The sequence below is a fragment of the Etheostoma cragini genome, chromosome 6 (genome assembly GCF_013103735.1).
Source record: "Etheostoma cragini isolate CJK2018 chromosome 6, CSU_Ecrag_1.0, whole genome shotgun sequence".
NCBI classification, from domain to species: Eukaryota; Metazoa; Chordata; class Actinopteri; order Perciformes; family Percidae; genus Etheostoma; species Etheostoma cragini.
In genome coordinates this window covers 21,445,463-21,466,147 of record NC_048412.1, presented here as the reverse complement: position 1 = coordinate 21,466,147, position 20,685 = coordinate 21,445,463, and the positions used below count along the sequence as shown (strand labels likewise).

The window sequence follows — 20,685 nt, the reverse complement described above, 5'->3', positions numbered from 1 at the left end:
AAAAAAAAAAAACATTCTCTTAAAGCCCCTACACATGCACACACTTGCTTTCACTCATATTGCCTGATTGGACTTCATTTGTAAATGTGTACAAACTGGGCTTGATTGAAATCTCCTTCACTCTGCTGATAGTTTTGTTTTACATATGTAAATGAATGTCTCACTACCTACTCTGTAATCGTTCTTATTTGTCTATAGAGTTTTTGGGCATTATGTAATCTTCAGTATACTGTAGCTCAACCCAGAATTAACCTAACAAAGCGGTCTAATCAGTCACTCTAATCAAGAGAAAACAACACCTTATTCCAGCCTTACTCTTTTGGTGCTTTCTGAGACACTACATGAACAATGAGACAATCCTCCTAAAGTCCTGTCTGGAGCCAGCCTTAGGTGGCCTTTCGATAAACTGCAGTTTTTTGGCACTTCCACATTTGCTTTATTTTTCAGCACCAGACATGCATGGCAGAAACTCGCTATAAAAGCTCCATAAAGCCAGGAGGATCTGCAGATTGTTTATTCTCTTCAGGGTCATCACTATGAGCATTTCACATTGTTACATTGCCACATCCTCATTGATACTTTTTTGATTATTATAAAAGTTCTGACTGTAGCCACTTTAAAAATGCATTTACAAAGATGTATTTCTCACTAATGGTGCTTAATAAGACTGGTCGGGATAAAGGCCATTTCTGTTTGATCTAATACAACTCACTAAAACAGTAACAATCTAATTAATATTCTTTCACTAACGCATTTGACTTGAATGGTGGCGTACAGTACATCTGACCTATTTAAATTAATCTTTTCTGTTTCTGTCTCTTTTGATCAGCCGAGACATGCAGGAAGTGAAAGAAGAACTGAGGGACGAGAGAAACAAACGAGGGGCACTGCAGGTCAGTGAGGCGTGCCTTCAGCTTTTGCATGCGTTCGTACTTTATGCTCGCCGCATATTGCCTGAAGAAAGGAATACGGAAGCTGTGGTTCCCGAGATCATGACTGTGGTTTAATTAATTGTTTAAAAAAAATGTCTTTTCCGTACAGGAGGAAGTCCACAGTTTGAAGATGAAGCATTAATCCACACAGACGGGGACTGGGCTGACCGTCTGACACTGTGCCATGCAGGCTTTCATTCTGCAAATGTAAACAAGATGAACCTTTTTTTTTTTAAACGGGGAGGGAAAAGACAAGCAAGATCTCCCACCTCAGACAAGTGAAAGTATAACTGACATAGGATTAAGATAATCCTGCACGGGATAAGAGAAACTTAATCCAGCAAAAGACTTTTAAATGATGTACTGTTAAAAGTTTGACATATTTGAATGCTGAAAATCACAATGGGTTACTCTTGGTTGCAAGGTAATGTTTTGCATTGTCCAGTTTTAAATGCCACCTTTTTTCTTTGATGATAGGTTTTACTGTACTTTTACATTACACAATGCCTCAGAAGAATATGTAATATATGCAGCTGTACATAGGAGGAAATATTGTGATGATAGTGATATTTTTGCAAAAACAATATAATTTCAAGTCATCCAAAGGGGTGTTGTTACTTGAGTGTCAATACCTGAAATACAACTGAAATGCAGGCAAAGCAGTTTTATCTGTAAAGCATGTTTCATACATACATACATACATACATACGTATAAATAGATATAATATATACACACACATAACTATATACCAATAACTTTTCAGAGCTTTCGGATGAAAGCACTGGAGAACAGTCTGGCAGTTGGTTCTAGCGCTTTGCTGCAAAATGATTTAAAGCTAATTCTCCATCACCATCCACTCCCCAGAGATCTTACACGTCTCACAGGGTCATATTGTTTCAGCAATATCACTCAGATATTTTGCAGCTTATAAACTAGACCAGGATGCAATTCTGAATTAGTCCACTGGGGGACACCGTTTGACTAGTCAACACAAAGATAAAGACAACTTTTCAGTGAATGTTGGATTGGTGGAAGTGACCAAGCCATAGTGACTTCACATTAGAAAAGAAAAAACATTTAATTAAAAATAGTAAATGTGATAAGATTTAAGATGATGGCTAATGTTAATGGATCTTTTATCTTAATGTATCTTTTATGAAAAAATGTTTTTGCAGTTAAGTGGAAAAGGCGTCCTGTGTCACTCTGAGAAAAACTGACTCACTCTGAAAACTCTGAACTTAGTGACTCATCGCGATGGATGGAGAAAACGTGGGAAGAGAATTAATGAGAAATTCTTTGCGCCCACCACCGGGAGAGCTATTTAACTTGACTGTATTTAGACCACGGCATCTTCAGAGTAAGACATGTAGATTTGGTTTTGGCTCCAAGTGGTGGCGAAGGTGGTGTGCTGCTGTCTAAGCCCACTGTAGAACCCATCTGGACGACATCTGGAGCTCATCAGGGACCGGGTGCTTCTGAAACTGCTAGGGGATTATACTAGTTTTAAAAACTGTGTTGAGTACTGGTCATTAAGGGGACATTGCCTTGTGGACAAGGGGTGAAATAAATGAAACTAAACAAACCAAGGGTTAGTTGATAGTGCTACATTTTTTCAAGATATGAAAAATGAATGACCTTTATGTAAAACTCCACAAACTTAAGCCCTACAAAAATGATTTTTTTACTGAGGGGGGTCTCTAAAAAAATGCAATAATGTCAGTGATGACGGGTGCAGTGTACACTACAGGCACTGCTATAAATTATAATACACTGCATGTGCAGATATTTGGCTCAGTGCACTGTAAGATGGAACTGCAGGGAGTACTGAAAACTCAGTGTTGAGAGCTGAAGCATTTTGGAGCTCAAAGGTCAAATATGAAGAAAAAAAAAAGAGTTTAAATAAGTAATAGAGAAAGAGAAGCTGAGCCGACACAGACAAGTTGGCTTTTTTTTCTTTAAAAGAAAGGATCTGGACGGATGCAGAAATAGTGATTAATTAAAGCGGTGGTTAAGTGGCATGAATGTAGCCATATGATGGATGCTGGTTTCTAGAATCAGCCAGAGAACCACAAAAGACGGTCCATCCGTCTTTCTTCATCTTTCCCACGCTGTGTTGTGGCTCAGATTTACGGCTTTCCAAAACAGGGTTCCCCTCCTGTTGATGTTCACTTTATTTTATTGATGTATTGTTTCATAACTATAATTAGGATAAAGCGAAGATATGTTGCTTCTAATTACATCTTGATTACATCCTGTGGAATGAAAACGATACTATTTAAAATATTGAATTGTAGGTCTGGTAAAACACATTTTACGTTGGATGTACACGCCATTCACAAAAGGTTTAGACAAATATTATTACACACAGATACTTCAAAGAGTCGACACCATCAGTTCCACGGATTTCTGAAAGCCTGACACCACATGAGAGGCTTTTCTGAGACCTCAACAGAAAAGATTCCAGTGTGGGCTCCATCTAAAAACATGGCAGGCCCCAAGACAAACTCAACAACAACAAAACAGTATGGTCCTCCAGCACAGTCTGTACTTTAAGGAAAACTCTAGAGGAAGTTCTGGTCCTGCCTTCATCTCAAATCCAGAACATCCTCCGAGCAACGCTACACAAACCTCACAATGAAAGGACGTAAGACTAAAGTTTCTGGCTCCAGGTTGGCCAGCAGAAAGAATGTGGACACACGCCATACACTGATGGGTATTTAGTATATTTTCTCTTTTGTATGCTTTGACATGCCAAGAATTCCTACTTTCACAACTTGTGAATCACCCAACCCCTGACAACCATTGACTTGTGATCATTCGGCCAGCCCAGTGTGGGCACTTCATCAAGGTTCTGTGTGTCTTCATTGGCAGCCAAACAAAATGACTTCCATCAGCCAACTCACTTGAAACAGAATTTATTATGTGAAGACTGAGTTGATATTGGCCGTATGAAATCCACCTCTTTTGCAAGAAAAACACATTTTATTTGCAATCTATATAAAGAAATACTACCCACAATCCTTAGTATGCCATCAACATCTCTGATTGGTGGAACTTGCTGTTCCCAGCCACGTTACCATCCAAATCCACTTCTTGGGGGGTCTTCTTGGGAATCACCAGAGACCCCACGATACAATATTTTATTTCATGATATTCTTGAATTTCATGAATTATCATGATACGATATTATTGCCATTTGAAACGTATTGTAATATATGACCTTTTTTTCCAATGTCAAATTTTTCCCACTTTCAAATTATGTCCCCAAAAGGAAACTTTGTCACCATCTGTTTTGTCTAAAAGGATATATTTCTCTGTTTTATTCATCTCACTTAAATTTTATTGCTGCAAAATGCGATTGTCAAGCAGACAAACTGACCAACACATGTAATTAAAAATCAATACTTGGCGTATGTGTATCGATACAGTATTGCCACAATAAATATCGCGATACTATACTATATTGATTCCCCCCCCCCACACCTATACCATTGAAGTCTATGATATTTTCTGTAAACAATCTATGTGGCCATTCCAAACAAAACACCTCCAGTCAGGGAAGCCAAAGCCACATATAAGGAACATGTGAAAATGACTGTATTGTGTGTGACAAAAGCTCTTTGTTTCTCATGTAACCAATATTACAGTGAAATAATTAAGTAAACAGGCAATAGTGTTTACAGACCGGAAGCCAGTGTACAAACCAGAGGCCACTCTGCAAAACAATTACAACATGGGAGGAAACATTCCACAAAACCAATTAAGCTCCCTCGAAAAAGCATCATATAATGCACAAAGAAATTTGGTCATTCGCAATTACTACCAATGCAGACACACTGCACATAGTTATCAATCAGTCAGCACATAGTAAAAGCATAAGAACACAAACTAACGCATTTCAGCAGCAGAAGAGACATACGACATCAGCAGCCAGCATACTTACAGCATACAAGCAAATTCAGACAGCAGACAAATATCAACAGCATAAGAGAAGAAGTAATCAGCCTCCAAGACATGCAAAAATAAGCAACAGGTCCAAAAGAGAGACAAGTTAACCAAGCAATGCTAACAACTTTTTACTCTGTTCTTTGAGCTAAAGGCTAATGTACTTGTGTTTTGCAATACTTACTAAACTATCTTTGATACCACATGCTGACATTGGCTATGTAGCACTGAACTCAAAATACAGCTGAGGCTGATGGGAATGTACTTAGTTTTTCCAGGTATTTGGTTGTAAATCTAAGAATTTGGAAAAGTCTTTTCAGTCAGAAAAACACTATTATTTTAATGCATGCTGTAGAGAACAGGAATGTTTCATCCAATAACTGTGCATGCATTTAACTTAGAGCCAAAAATGTCAAATCTATGTCAAATCTATGGTGGCACTAAATAAAAAGAAATAAAAAGTTGTTGAAATATTTCACTAAAAAACAAAAATGTCTGGTGGCACTAGAGGAAAAGTCAGGGGATCACTCAGTCCTTGGGAAGCATCCTCTGGAAACCAGCAATGTCTGTGCCAATGTCTCCAGTAGCCTAGGCTAGATGTTGAGATTTTTCACAAGTGAAGATAAGTGAAGAATTGGACTTGCTGGTGGTGCTAGGATAGATAAAAAGTCAAGGAGTCAAGGAATCGAGGAGAAAGGAATGTGTTATCTGGGATCCTTGAAAATCTGCACCAAATTCAATCGCATTTCATCAGATGTTACTCAAAAACAAAAATGGTCAACTTCTTGGTGGTCCTAAGTCTGTAGTTTAAACCGTTTCAAAACCATGAATGGCTCCACTCAATGTTATAGCAATCCATGAAATAACGCTAGATGTTGCCATCTCAACATCTAGCGTGGCTAAACACACTGTCAAGCAACGTTGCTTTGCTCTGTCAACAACAACTTAACACAGCGGAAGTCCTTTACAATGCACGTTACAATTAGCCGCTAGCACTTACCTCGGTGAGGGGGGGGCGGAAGTCCCAAGTTGTCAACAGCCGAAGCATTTAATGCAAAACGCTTCAAGTTGTGTGCGTGTGTGTGGACAGCTGGGGACGAGTGACATATTTATGATTGTTTTGAATCCTCAAAACCATAAGTAGCCAACATGGTTGGACAAGTTTGTCTAGGAAATACAACAACAGCAACACTAGCAGCTGCAAACGAGTGAGCCAGGTGACAGGTGAAATGTACCCACAGTGCACACAGGTGCGTTTATATACTGTATGCTGCGTTATCCGCCGGTACCGAGGTGTCTACAGTGGTTCTACAGTGAGGTCTGTGCTAGGTGGGCCGTGGAGATCTCAGATTCATTCACTTTTCCAAAGACTTCAAAGTTCAACAAACCATATTTTAATTTTCAAATAATAGTTTTTAGGTCAGCCTAGCTACATTCTATCTAGCTCGTGCAATTATGTTTTATACATGGCTGATATTTCTACGTTTTGTTGTGTTCTTTTACATAGCACTACAGAAGTGTAAAAAGGAAATAGGTTACCAATTTATTTCAAACAGGACCCAGGCTATATAAGGGGGTCCCCTCTTTGGTGAAAATAGCCTTTGGTTAAAAGAGGTTCATCTGATCTAGCTGCACCAGCATTCCGACTGGCTCTTTTTTTCCATTTAAAGAGGAAAGGAAATCAATTTCATTCTAACTTATCCCATTCTTTCTCTTATCAGAACGTCTTTTCTTTCAAAACTAATGTTGACTCCACTAGAGCTTTGTTCCCAGAATTGTGCTTTATTTCTGTCCTTTTAAGGCACATACCAGAGGCATTAAGCAGAATAACAAATTACAAAAAATGATGTTTCCATCAATCTTGTTGGCAAATGTGCTCTCTCTCTCTCTCTCTCTCTCTCTCTCTCTCTCTCTCTCTCTCTCTCTCGCTCTTTCTCTCTTATCTTTATTATAAATCCATGGCCTAAATGTACACAAAAAATGGGCACTGTTTTTGTCTGACATCCTAGCATTATCCAGAAAAACAACAGCAAATGATTTCATCGTAATACTTTAATTCTGTCATTTCCTTTGGTGGAATTATTCCTGAAAACACAGGCATGGGGAAATTAAAGACTCCAATTTGAACTGTTTTTACATTATACTCACCCCCAAATTGGTTGATACATGCTTGTTCAAACAATGCAATTTCCTTTAACAGTACTGCTGAGATTTTTTTCTTTCCCCCACAAACTTACTAGTCTAGAGGACAGTTGTCCTCACTGCACATAATTAATCTTCATTACAAAATACAGTACATACATTGTCCATAAATGCTTTCATTTTCCACGTACTACAAACATTAACCAAGTTGTGTGCATTTTTGTCATTAAGCAACAAAGGACTGATTACTTCAGGTGTCAGCTCCCACATTCATACTGTATCCTTTCTATATGGATTAATCAGTCTTTAAAACACCTCTTTTGTTATATGCCATGTAGTTGCATAGCATTGCTACATGGGAAGTGCAATATCACATAGTTCAACTGTGTCAGAGCTAAGCATTTTAGCATATGACCCACATCACTGCTTTCCTCTTTCCATTATGTTGCTTTGTATCTAATACAAGTCTCACAGTCTTTAGGGACATCTGGTCCACCCAAAGGTCCTTGTCTGTCTTTCTCAGAGCTCAGAGTATTTCCCTTGAAGCCTTGTGTATCTTAGTAGTAATGCACTCTTCCAATAGTCCCTGTTCCTGACCCAAGGATATCAGGCTGGCCATTTCTCCAGATCTCACGTATGATGCGTTCCCTCTCCTCCAGTCGCTGTGCCCGTTCCAGCTCCTCAGCTGAAGTAAATACGTTCACACTCAGTGTCCCATCTGATTGGCTGGTATGATTACCAACAGGGATTTCTGTGCTGGGCAAAGGCATAGGTACCTCTACATCATCCCCATCTTCATCTTCATCGTCCTCACTCTCCTCATCCTCCACGCTGATGTCTTTTAAGTGTTTCTTCTCCGGCGTGGGGGGGGCGACATTGGTCCGCGGCTTACAGGAGATGCGGATGACCAGGAGGCAGAGCGTCAGCACCAGGCCGAAACACACTCCAAGCACAAAGTAAAGTCCAAAGCTCTCTGGGTTTGCTAAGGAAAGGAAATAAATGATTGTCAAATAGAGTAAAATGTTACTTGATTCCTTTTTTGGGATAGAGATCACTAACATGGAGATGTAGTTATCGTGCTGGGGTGTGTGACGTACCTTTGATGTGTGCATATGCAGCTATGCTGTTGCTCAGCAGGTCCATTTCCTTTTTCTTCACATCCATGATGAGCTTGACTTTGATTTCCTCACACCTGAAAAACAGGTACAATATTTATATGAGAAAGTGGAGAAGTATGAAGCTGCATAAGATGGAACTCAGTTAAGTACAACAAATCTGTACTTAACAGTTCAAAAGTAACTCAAACAAACAAAATCAAATTAAATATGCAGCTAAATTGTTCAACACAAAATGAGTCCAAAAAACAATAAACATTACACATCTGACTTTGCCGTATAATGCAACTAGACACCATGTTAAAACTCTTCCCGGTGCTAAAAGGCTTCGACATGTTTTCCAAGCATCCTTCCTCCAGTGTCACATTCTGTGCAGCGCCTGAATGTCAAACCCACTGACCACGGTACTTCATATGCCTTCGAGTGGGTGGGATGAGACCGTCAAGTGTCAAACAAAAGCTCCTCTTTGTAGTCCTATAGTACTGGCTTCATCTGGGATCATCATAACACATTTGGCACATGGCACTCTACATCTTCCATTCTCTCTGAACTGTGACAGCTCTCTTTAAAGAAGGTCAAGACTCAATTTTCCAAGTAGCCACAAAGGACTCTTTTCCTGCCTGATGAAACTCTCAGATCAATTTTTGAGGCTCAGAGAAAGAAAAACGTGTATTGTTAAGACTTTGTGTCCCTGATGTTTAAGCAGTGCACCAGATACAGTAACAGTTCAGGTTCATTCTCCTTTGCAGTCAGATGTTTTGTTTTCATTAATTATCTACATCTTCTGTGTTACCTCCATGCTACCTCCTCACAACATTTTTTTCTTCAGGAGAAACAAGCCTGTTTCTCATCTGTGAAAAATACATGGAATATCAAACCAGGGTTGTGTTGGGCTGCTGGGTCTTTCTGTATTTGCTTCACAAACCTTCCTCAGCTCTTTGCCTCCCCACACCCCTTTCCTGCTGACTCTGGCTTTTTTCCTCTGCTTTGCCATTTAAAAAAAACCTTTTCCATGATGACATCATGGCATCGCGCCATGTGACACATAAGAGTGTTAATGGCAATAGAGGAGAGACCAACAAGGGGGGGGGGGCTTTAATCCTTCCAGCTAAATGTTAGCTCCATTACCCTTTAGCATGTGCTTTGTGTTGTGCCTGGCTGTGGAAAAAAAAAACCTTGTTCATGTGAAAGGACGATGAACTCTGAAGCCATCCCACGCTTACGTGTGCACACTTTTCTCTAAGTTGAACCACATGTCACTAAGCCTACACACGGTTCATATGGATGTCCTCAAATTGCACAATCCACATGTTTTTGTTTGCATTTACCTCCAAATTGTACCCACTGATAACCCCAGTGCCTGATTTGTATCATGATGTGTATACCTCAATGATTTATGCAGCTTTTGTGCTCATTTGATGATGTAACTTTTAGTAAAATTCAAGCATAAAACCACACACATGTAAACCATATGTAATGTGGTTTACTAATGAACTTTAAAACAGCAAACATTCTCCTGTAAAAGCAGAAGTAAATTGAAAGTGTAAAAGTAAGTACACATATAAAAACTTACCACAAAATTAAACTATGAAGCACGTCCTTAGTCCCAGCTCATAGTTTTAATGAGAAGTTGGAGAATGGATGCGAAATGAGTACGCTTCTCTTGCTTTCTCTCCTTTGACGTTGGATCAGGGCCTGTGATCTTTGGTCCTCAGTCCAAACAGTTCATTTGGCCATCCTGAGAAAAGAGCAAACACACACGCACCCACGCACACACGCACAAACACACACACACACACACACGTCAAGGCACATTAGATCTAAACTCATTGAGGCGACTGCAATGAAAACAACGACAGGCCTATTGCAGGATATACGGTCCAGCAAGAGACTAGAGGCAGGCGTTTTCAGTTTTCATTGGTTCAACTGTGATTTCTTAAACCACAGAGTACAAAACACAGGAATGTGCACTCCCTGGACACTTTATAAGGTATACTGCACAGTTTCATGCAGTCCAATACAACAGATCTGCCACAAATCCTACATTTAGGAAGATTATAATGCTTGTTATTTTGCTATAAAGCAAAAAATGTTTGATCCCCTTTTGAAAATTAGAAAAAAATATGCACAATAGTTGCAATGCCATTATAGTTTATATGTTCTTCTCAAACAAAAAGTGAGGAGAATTCAAAATTCAGTGAGACTTCAACACAAGGCCCAGAATTACTTTCCTTTGCTCAGTAAAAGGCCTATAATGAGCTTGGGGGTTAGTGATTTACGTGCCAGGTGGGGAACAAGGGCTGCAAAAAATGCTTCGCTATGAAGTTTTCGAACGTGTAGCCCTGTTTAGGAAAAGCTCATGTGCCAGCAGTAGTTGGTTTAACAGAGCCTTGGTGCTTTCCAGGGCAGATTTTGATCTTGCTGACTCTTGGCAGGTCCTATGTACACTACAGAGCGCCTGACCGAGACAGCGCTTATAGAGCTGAGTGACAGAGTGGTCACTATGGCAACAAGCCTTCCAGGCCACCCCCCCGGTCCCCATGGGAGCGAAACGATGGGCTTCTTGTTTCGGCAGTGCACATACTGTAGGTATGGACCTATACGCGTTGTGTTCCTGTCGAGCGTCCTTCCTGTTGAGCTTACTTCCTTCCTTTCTTTTCAATTATGAACATGTTCATTTTCTCGCTCCCGCAGAGCCTAATTCCTCCCTCTGATGGAATCTATTTATCATGATCTAAGCAGAGCTAGAGGGCATGGGCTTTCAGTGAGATATTTTGTTTTTGTCTCAAGGGTAACAAAGTGAATGGCTCGAGTGATTACAGTTGTACTTCAAGCCAAAGTCCAAGCTAATGATTGGACACCTACAGTAGAGTAACTGGCCTCTTCTCACACTGGAATGCAGCAAAGCTGAGCTTCATCAGCGCTCAACTGGATACCTGTTTAAAGCCTATCTAACCACTAATTACCCTGCTCTGTTGTGTTGTTGTGTTTTTGTTTTACCTCAAGAAGGAAATTATTAACAGATCTTCTCCTCCCCAGCCTTCCCATGACTCAACTTTCAGTCATTTTTCTCCAAGTGACCCACTTTGCTGTTCTATTGCAGATGTTGCCCTACCCTACAGCCTTGAAAATGAGACCCTAATAACAAAGGAGTCATGCATTTGCAATTTGATGTATCATTTTGTCCCATCATGTTTTACTCAAGCTTAAGTTGCATTATAAACTGCCTGGTTGATATTATGAAGGAGAGCAACAGTCCTCAAATTATGGCTCCTGACGTAATCAAATATTAACACTAACCATGACGGCTTATTCCAAAAAACAGAACAAACCAAATTTTGAATTTTTTAAACTTTGGCTTGGAATATCTACGCTGGCAAAAATCAGATAAATATAACAAACAAACAAACAAACAAACAAAGCTTTTCACTTCACTTCTCACTCCTAATACTGGGGAGTGCCGACTGGTGGGAGCATTTACACCAACTGCTTGGCTGTAGAAGTGAGAATAATTTTAAGAATCAAGACCATATGGTGTTATTGTGAGGCAAACCTGCATGTAACTCAAGTATAATTCCAATGCATCGCTGCAGCAAGGCTGATATTGAGGTACTGGAAGAGCATATACACGCCAGGGCTCACAGACTGGACTCAGCTAATGACGGAGACTGCATCCTACGAATATTTTAATGGCAAGAGTAACAATGTCAAAGGGAAGTTCCATTTAGTGTGGGACTATTTCTGTTCATATGTTAAGGGTTTGATACATTAAGCATGTGTGTCAACACATGCTTCAAACATAACAGTCGATATAATCACAAACAATGTAGTGGTACAAGGGGTGTGTCCTTTTAAGTTTAGCTGTTTCTGCCTTTTGCTTTTTGTGTTTTTGTTTTGGTATTTGTAAATGTTTATGTTTGAAAAAAAATACTAGAATGACAAAAAATATATAATTCAAATGCAATTGGGGCATGCAAGAGCGTTCCTCTGCATTTTATTATTTAGTTACGAATACAAATCCTATATAGACTGCATGAAACAGAAAATAAGACAGCTAAAATGTAATGTTCCAATGATCTGGCCAAACCAGAATAGACACGTCTGAGCTCCTGTGACGTTAATGTTTGGTCCTATTTTTTGTCCCTGCTAGCTTATCATTTGTCTTTCCCAGCATCATATCCTGAGGTCAAACAGTCAGGCATCCCCTTCCTGAGTCCGTTGCAGGCTGCTGACGAGTAAACAATCACCTAACCCATCCTTACATGGCTTAACTTGTGTGGAAAACCCATGTTTACATCTCTTTATCTGATATTAAATTTCAACAAAATGTAATCCCAGTAATAAACCATAAAGGTTGGCTCACCTAAGTCTTTCCCAGTCAGTTGGACTTGGATCAGTCACTTATATTTATAAGGACACAGCAGAAAATGCGTTCAGACTGAAGCCAGCATAGAAACGTTATGGTGTGGTGCAAGGGCCTAAAAAGAGGTTAACCCTCCTGTTGTCCTCGGGTCAAATTTGACCCCTTTAAAAATGTCTATATCTAAAGTATAACTTTTTTTGAAACGAAATTACAACAAAAAAATGGATTGGATTTCATACAACGCTCTTGGCAAATACAATTGAGCACTTTCATTCCTGACAAAACTCATCTCTATGTTCTTCTGATCTTAACTATAGGTCAAAATAATTCATAATTTCTGCTTTTTTAACTCAAATATTGGGAATAATTGTATATAAATGAGGGTTATTGACCATGAATTTCAAAAAGTAGTGCACAACTAGTGGTAGTAAGGTGGTGTTAGTGAAAACTAAAAAAGAGTCTGAAAAAAGGGACTAAAATGTCAGATTTTTGTCCGGTTTTGAGCCGGGAGGACAACAGAAGGGTTAAATACTATTTCTGGCTGAGCATTGTTTGTTTTGGTTTGGATGGAGGAGCTGGAGTGGATGAAAAACTCCAAACCATCAAGTAGTGTGATATTTTTGTTGTCATCCACTTGGAGATAACCACAATAGCCCTTCCTTCCCACAGGGTTTGTCCCTTTCCGCAGGGACAACATCCGGGTCAAAGCTCTCCTTCAGCAACACTGCCATTGTCTATGATAACGACATGGAGACAGAATGATTGAGCTGTCTTCTATACACAGATGTCAACTGTTGTCACAGAATAGAAGCACTTTTCCCCAGATACTTCACCAATAATACTTGTTTCATAAACCACCCAACCACAATACTCCTCTTCCATGATGAAGAAATCAAAGTCATAACCCTTCAGTGGAATTTATGCAGGGAGTCAAGCCACGTTTGATTTATACACAGAAGATGAAAAGGTCAGATTACACAAGGGAGCGAGTCGGTGTTATTTCCTCATTGTAATGACACACGCCGAACCGCAGAGGGAACAAAATATTTTTAATACCTAGAATTTTAGTTCAGCCGCAACCATTTCTGGCACAACGGAGGATCTGTCTGTGGTTCGCCTGTGATGAAGCTTTGACAAAATGAAAATAGCCAGAGTTGAATTTAATAACATTTAATTGTTTTTATACTTGAAATCCACATGCAGACTCTCTCTTTTAAGGGGAGATCACAGAAGCTGCCATTAGAATTTATGGCATCATAGTATCTTTGCTTGTGATTATGTTCATTAAAACGTTCCTGCTTTGATTCTGTGGCTGCTACTAAAAATACAACAAAAAAAACAGTCTGGACTTAATGATGCACGGCATCAAACAAGCCAATCCGGATAATTTGTTCACCATTTTCAGCTTGCGAAGCACATTCTGAAACTCTTCATTTTCCCCTTAAATAAATGTACCGAATCAAAGCACGGTCTTGGCTCAGTTATTCTCTCACTGATGAAGAGATTGTTTTAGTAGCTGATGAAAGGTTAACAGCAACCATCAAACTGCCAAAGAATCTGAAACTGTATCACAGAAGTATCTGCTGGAGGTCTCTACAAACCATGTATTACATAAATGTCATCAAGCCAGAAAACAACAAGTACTGAAACATAATAGAACTTCAAGCTCTCCCCCAAACAGCAGAGGTGCAGGCCATTACTTTCCCCTCTGTAAACAGAAACATTGTCCAAACTGAGATCTCTTTTCAGGGTCTGTAAAAGCATTCATGAAAGGTCCACAGGATGTAGGTAATTTCTTGTGGAAGCGACAGTGAGTTTTCTTCACATCCAAGAAGGTTGCAAAGGACATTTCTCCTGAAAGTAAGAGTGTATATCTTCCCGGTTCCTCTTGACATGAAGATCTTGGGTTTCAAGCTGTGCAAACCGTTAGTGCTGCTTCCTCCTTGTCAAGGCCTGCCAGAGTATCTGACTCAAAGAAAAACTGTTGGATTTGGAAACAGGACAGGCATGTGGTTGCCATCAGGACTCAGACGTGGAGCCCCAGGTGAGGATGACCTCAAACGGACGTGGGTCAGAGAGTATTTGCAAATGCCCTTAGTGTTTGTTTTTTTCTGTTAAATGAGCCAAGTTGAAGTGGCTACACTCAATAGGGAGGACAGGAAGCAAAAGACAACATAGGGGATTTCTGCCACATATTGTCCAGATCTTGATACCCAGTTCAGTTGCACGTCTTCTCTCTCTTCAGCAAAAAGGTTACAAAAATTGACCTATAACAACATTTGAAAAAAGTGCTCAAACCAAGCTACTGTCACCCGCTTTTCCCGGAGCTTTTGACCAAATTACACTGTCTTCATCAACGGAGGGAGTTTGCTCACTTGCCAATGAAACACAGGGATTTCTTCTAATAATAAGCAAAGAAAAAGTCTTCAACTGATACGCAAAAAAGGACACAAAGTCTTAAATCTGCATCTCCTGATGAGAACTTTGTGATCCGTAGAAAGCACTTCTGAGACAGCAGATATTGGACTTTAGTTTCAGAGACAATGACAGACAATGTATCCTGATGTTAAAGCCAATCAAACCCTTTGTGTAGGAAAAAAACAAACAATCAATCACATTTTTACTCATATTTGACCCTATTTGGAACTACAGTGTGCTGCCAGTTGCAGGGACAAATAGCTCAAGTGAACATGAAGTTAGTATTTGTCCAACTTTAGCTCAGTCCATAGGGAGTTGGGTTGGGAACCGTAGGGTTTTTCAAGTCCCCTAGAGACCAAAGTGTGGACTAGTAGCTGGAAAGATCTGAGTTCACCTCCTGGGCCCTGCTGAGGTTTTCTTGAGCAAGGCACCGTACCCCCTCAACTGCTCATGCTGCCTGTTAAGCAGTCACAGCCCACTCCCTCTGACATCTCTCCATTAGTGCATGTAAAGGACCTGAGCATTAGAGGATTTATTCTAACATCCAAATGTCTTGAATATGGTTTAGTGTTCAAGATGAAGCTGAAAGAAAGCTTTGTTTAGTCATGTGCTAATGTATTTGGCTTTGGGCATGCACTTTATTTGACATCCACTCAATGAACAACAACTTTGCTTTCAAGGAGAAAAACCTTTCGAGGAGTAAACACAGAATGAGACCAGCTGAGCACTATCAGCAAGTTATTATTTGACTTAAGACACTGCACTTTTCAACAAGGGTAGGGTTGTAAAATTAACATGACTCTATATACCAATGTGATGCCAGCATAGCTCAGAGTAACTGCAACCCTTGCTGCAATGAATCCCTGTGTATCCTCATGTCATAAAACGTGAACCACAGTGCACTGCTTGTCCTGTGAGGAGCATATTTTGTGGGCTAGGGCAGGTAATGGGAGGGTAATACAGATGTGGGACAGAGCAGGGGGTTTAGGGCAAGTGGTTAATAGCACCCAGATGTGTTCCTGATGTGAGGCAGAGACCAAATGCTTGACTATGTATATAAATAAGAGATATCCCATGTACCATCTTCCTACTGATGTTATCACGGTACAAATCAAGCATATCAAATAGCGCTCGTGGCATCAGGAAGCCACATTGGAACCAACCACATCTGTGTGTGTACGTGTGTGCGTGTGTGTTTCTGTGAGTGTGTGTGTTGGCAGTTACTGGCTCTCTGTGTATGTTCCCATATGTTGAAATTGATTCATATGAACATTCCTCCCTGATTCTCTAAAGCACAGTGGGCTTTAGATCATCCTTAACTCAGAGCTCCAAAAATAGAGCCATGATCTCACCCTTTTCATTGATCTGGGCCACCATCCAGCAGCAAGCCAACCACACATATTGTATCAATTACATGGACCCAACGGATTACTATGTGACACAAAACACGTGTTTTCTCTTTTTACGATTGAGTCCGTAGCATTTTCTCTATACAGTTCATGAACATGGTGCAGCTCCTATTTAAGAAACTGTTGTTGTTGTGACAGGAACTAAGATTGTGTAGCTAAAGTGAAGGCCTGTATGACTTCAACTGGTCTCTATTAGCGACCAGAAGTGAATAAAAAAACATCAAACAGTATTGTCATCATATTTGTTACATGGAGATAAGTAAATATGCCCTTTAGAGTAGGACCAAAATATCTACTCAAAGTTCCTTATCACATGGGAAGATGATGTAGAGATAATATTAAAGCTTTGTCATTTGTTTTTTTTGGGGCTAAGAAATTAAATGGCATGTGATTGTTGTCAGCTTGTTGTGCTGGGGGAGACATTTTGTTCCAAAACAAGTTTAAAAAAAAATGTTAAAGAAATCTCAGTGCTGTTTTGTCATTGCTTCAGATCTCCTAAGACATTAAATCACCTGAGAAAGTTTTGTTTTTGATTGTCTATTTAATACTGCCTCCACAGTCTGTAACTAACTCAATCCTGGGTCAACTCCCTTTCGCCAATGTAATTTTATACAATGTACCAAATATATGGAGTTTTAATCTGTGGCATCCTGTTAAGCCAATTAGACACATACAATTTTATTAAACAATGCGTGTCAAACAGTCGGTGCACGTGTGTGTCTAGCTACATGTATATGTGTGTGTAGTGGTTGCTGAGTCCGAGATAGGAGTGTAAGCTTAGGCAAATCCATCTGCCTGAGCCTAAACAGGGGAGTGCCTGGACCAGTGAAGCTCTTGCTAGAAACCAATAAGTCCTGAGCCCTGTAAGACATTAGTGGTTGTTGGGAGCTTTGCTTAACACAATTTATGTCTTTTCTATTTTACTCTAAAACATCCTCTGAGTTACTCAACGCTAGTGTGATATGTGAGTTAGTAACAGGAACAGCATAACCACTTTTCAAAGTTTTTGCTATCTGTAAACTCTCCCATCTGATGATCACAATACTATATATTTATGAGGGTTTGAAAAAGGCATTGCAGCTGCATAATAATAATAATTTAAAACGGGATTCTGCTTTATACTACATGGTGATGTCTCAAAATAGAAATAGAAATAGTTGGTGAGGTTAAATTAGATTAGTGATGTATTATAGTTAATGCATCACTTAAACTGAAATAAAAAACATAGAGATGCCTTTTCAGTTTGCAGTGCATGGCAGACATTGGCTGAAAGTTAGACAGTAGCAGCAATGGTAAACAGTGAGCAGCAGCAACAATCGCATCTGTTATGTGGAGCTTCAAAGAGATCAGCTGATGATAAGATGATCTGGGTGAATGGCTGCGTGTCACTAATTTGCAATGAAATCGATTATCACCGGATTTCCACTTTTCATACAGTTATTCCTAACAATGAGATTGTGATTAATATTTCTTTTTGCTTTTTGCTTGCATACTCATCTTTACTGTGATGATATGACCGTCCTTGGTCTCCAGTAGCGAGCAGTCAATGAACTTTTTCTGCCAAAGGCCAGATTGCTGGGATGTGTAAGTGAGCTGCTGGTGGGCTACAGTCTTTAAAATGACCATTCTGAGCTGTAAATAGTGTTATTTACAGTTGTGTTGAGATATCCTCGAAGAGCTTTGGGGGAAAAGGAGAAAACATGAAATCCTAACTCAATAATTCACGTGCTGAAGCTTTTCCATTAACTCTGTTTGCACTAGCTTTCTGCACAATGCTCTAATACAGTTACTAACCAACCAACAGTCAACTCTTGATGCAGAAGTTTCTGCTTGTCCACTAATACCGGGACATAGGAGACACATTAAACTGTATATAAAAGGACCTAAATTGCTGAACTTACGCTCGTTTATTGCTATTATGGTGGTCTATAAAAGTCTAAGATCATTTATTTTTAACATAAAAGTGTCTCCTTCAGGCATAGACTTAATGACAAATTAAAAACTAAGGGAGCTGCTCTTTGAAAGTGACTAGGAGAACATCCTCTAGGACTATTTTGTGTTAACAATGCATTTTTTTGGTTTGAGAAGACAACACTTCTATAAAATAAAGTTAATTTGCAAACCTGCTAAATCAGCCAAATTCATTGTCTATTGAGTTGCTCCAGGCTTTTTACAATACGGCATCACTACACTCTCTGGTTTCTGGCTTTAAGGGAGATATTTTTTCTCCATTAGAATTGATATATACATTGAAAGAATCACAAATTACAACATATTTCACCCCTGTTCCGTCTACTTGGGAGTCTTTTCTCTTGACTTATCACAGCTTTGTGCAGGGTGGGAGTTTAGACAAGCAGTTCAAATCAAAGTTGGACCTCTGACCTATAGGTAAATAGAATAGGGTTAACAACCATCCTCAGGACAGATAAGACAGGCCGAGTGATAAATGAGTCAGTGGGGTATTGGAAAAAAGAAAGTCTGCTGGCATGAATAGCTCGGAGAGGTCATTCAGAAGTCAACTCTTCCCAGCTGGCCTTGAAGGACTTACTTAACCAAGCATTCCCCCTCATCCTATAGAAGGTTATCTGATTGACTGGAGGAGACACAGCTAAAGTGCTGCCTGCCCACCTAGATTGTGTAAATTAAAGGAGACCCCTGAGAGCAAACCCAGCCCTGTCCAGCCTCCGCCCTTCACCTCCCTCTTCCCTCACCTCGCTTTCTCGCTGATAAGAGGTGCTAACCACAAAGTGGAGAGAGAGAGAGAGCTATGGGAGCTGAAGCATATGGTCAACTGCTGCCCTGCAAGATTGTTTCTATGAGTTCAGGTAAAAAAAAAGAAACAAAGAAGGGGGAACAGCTGAAAAAGAAACAGAGCCATATGCACCACGTGTGCACTTTTCATGTCTCATTTTAAGATCTTGTGACAACTCCCACCTCAACTATCTTTTGTTATACGATGTCTGCTACAAAAAGCAACAGGATGTTTGCTTTGACTGTGGCAAAGTGACAACTAATTAATCACCACAAGGTCAGCCAATAATGTGCAGCTGCATAGGAAAGCCATTCCCGGGCTCTACCGTCCCGCCGTAACATATAATTGCTGCATCAGCTCCTCTTTGGCAGAGGTTCATCAAATACATGCTAAAAACACACACATTTAGCAGGATTACACTGTGATGCACTGACACTGCTTGTAGGGATGTGGATATTTATCTTAGTCCTGCACTGACAGTGACAAAAACATGGTGGTATTCAAATGAGGTAATTTAAACAAAAAGTTAATATCATGCGTAAAATGGCTTTATCCAGGTGTATACTCTGCTGTTGTAACCACAACCCACTCATATTTAAACACACTTTATTATTAAAGTATAAATAAGCAAACAGGGAACTCATTCATGTGAAGTAAACACGCACTGAAGCTTCTGCGATGGAAACCAGATATCAAAGTTTACAGCATATGGAAGTTTTCTCAAACACACGCACCTCTAAACAAGCCAACTAAACTAGTTTTAGGACACATACGATGCAGAGCAATACAACTGCAGGCACTTAACTATAAAACAAGTTCCCTCCATTGTCAAAATACAGTGACAGAGGCTGTGGATCACTGGGGTTTCTATTGTACTGTACATACACTTACATAAACTGTCAAACTTACCAGTCTGTGATGACAAGAACTGTCCCTCTGAAAATGTTCAGTCCACACAGAAAGCTTTAGGCAAAGCCTTCTTTCCCTCCAAATTTTGAAAGAAACAGCATTACGAACAGTCCTGACTGTGTCAGTTGATTCCCTGTTGCTTCTGTGGTCAAGTCCTGAAGAGCGTGTGTGTGTGTGTGTTTGTGAGTGTGTGTGTGTGTGTCTGCCTGAGCTGAGTGCAGAGAGTGCAGAGTCTAGGGAAGAGGTGGTAACTTCCTCTCGAAGTTGGAGACGAAGTGAGTAACAGAGTTTTCTCTCTCCCGGCAAGAAGCAGGAAAAGCTGTCATACTATCCCCCTTTTCAGACAGAAAAAAGAGGAACAGCCTAAAAAGGGCAAGCTCAGGGAAGAGGGGAGGTAGGAGAGCAGTGTGTGTGTGTGTGTGTGTGTGTGTGTGTGTGTGTGTGTGTGTGTGTGTGTGTTTGTGTGTGTGTGTGTGTGTGTGTGTATGGGGGTTCCCTCTGTTGTTAAGGAAAAAAACAGAAAGCAACTCCAGGCAAATTAGCTCAGGTTTTCCATGCAGAGTTCAGTTTGACTGAACCAAAACAACATCAACGACAACAACAACAGCAGCAACCAACAACTGTGAATGTTTATGTGTTTGATGAGTAGCTGTGTATGTTGTTACAAGTAAGTTGCTTTGTAAGTCTAAAATGCTAAAA

At 40.0% G+C, this 20,685-nt stretch overlaps 2 protein-coding genes across 4 annotated transcripts in view; one reads left to right on the top strand and one right to left on the bottom strand.

Annotated features, from left to right (window-relative positions):
• sh3d21 (SH3 domain containing 21) overlaps positions 1-1,534 on the top strand; it is a 12,229-nt gene extending 10,695 nt beyond the window's left edge. For both annotated transcript variants that reach the window (XM_034873912.1, XM_034873911.1), the window contains exons 16-17: positions 830-893; positions 1,042-1,534. In XM_034873912.1, coding sequence (XP_034729803.1) covers positions 830-893; positions 1,042-1,074 — 97 coding nt within the window. In that variant the 3' untranslated portion in view covers positions 1,075-1,534. The remainder of the gene's footprint in view (positions 1-829; positions 894-1,041) is intronic.
• Positions 1,535-6,912: 5,378 nt separating this feature from the next.
• On the bottom strand, positions 6,913-20,307 carry eva1ba (eva-1 homolog Ba (C. elegans)). Of its 2 annotated transcripts, XM_034873927.1 has the most exons (5): positions 19,987-20,307; positions 9,819-9,873; positions 9,709-9,772; positions 8,118-8,212; positions 6,913-8,002 (listed from the first exon to the last, which is right to left on the bottom strand). In XM_034873927.1, the coding sequence occupies exons 4-5, from the start codon at positions 8,182-8,184 to the stop codon at positions 7,578-7,580; spliced, it is 492 nt and encodes a 163-aa protein (XP_034729818.1). In that variant the 5' UTR covers positions 8,185-8,212; positions 9,709-9,772; positions 9,819-9,873; positions 19,987-20,307; the 3' UTR covers positions 6,913-7,577. The 2 variants fall into 2 exon arrangements, with proteins under 2 accessions (XP_034729818.1, XP_034729817.1); XM_034873926.1 differs by having other exon boundaries at positions 9,709-9,873.
• Between the last annotated feature and the right edge of the window lie 378 nt (positions 20,308-20,685).

What these genes read in the sequence shown, in the direction of transcription:
- eva1ba (XM_034873926.1), bottom strand. Translation starts at nt 8,184, where the DNA reads ATGGATGTGAAGAAAAAGGAAATGGACCTGCTGAGCAACAGCATAGCT. An exon ending in TGCATATGCACACATCAAAG is followed by an intron (nt 8,003 to 8,117) that starts GTACGTCACACA and finishes TCCTTTCCTTAG; the next exon opens with CAAACCCAGAGAGCTTTGGA.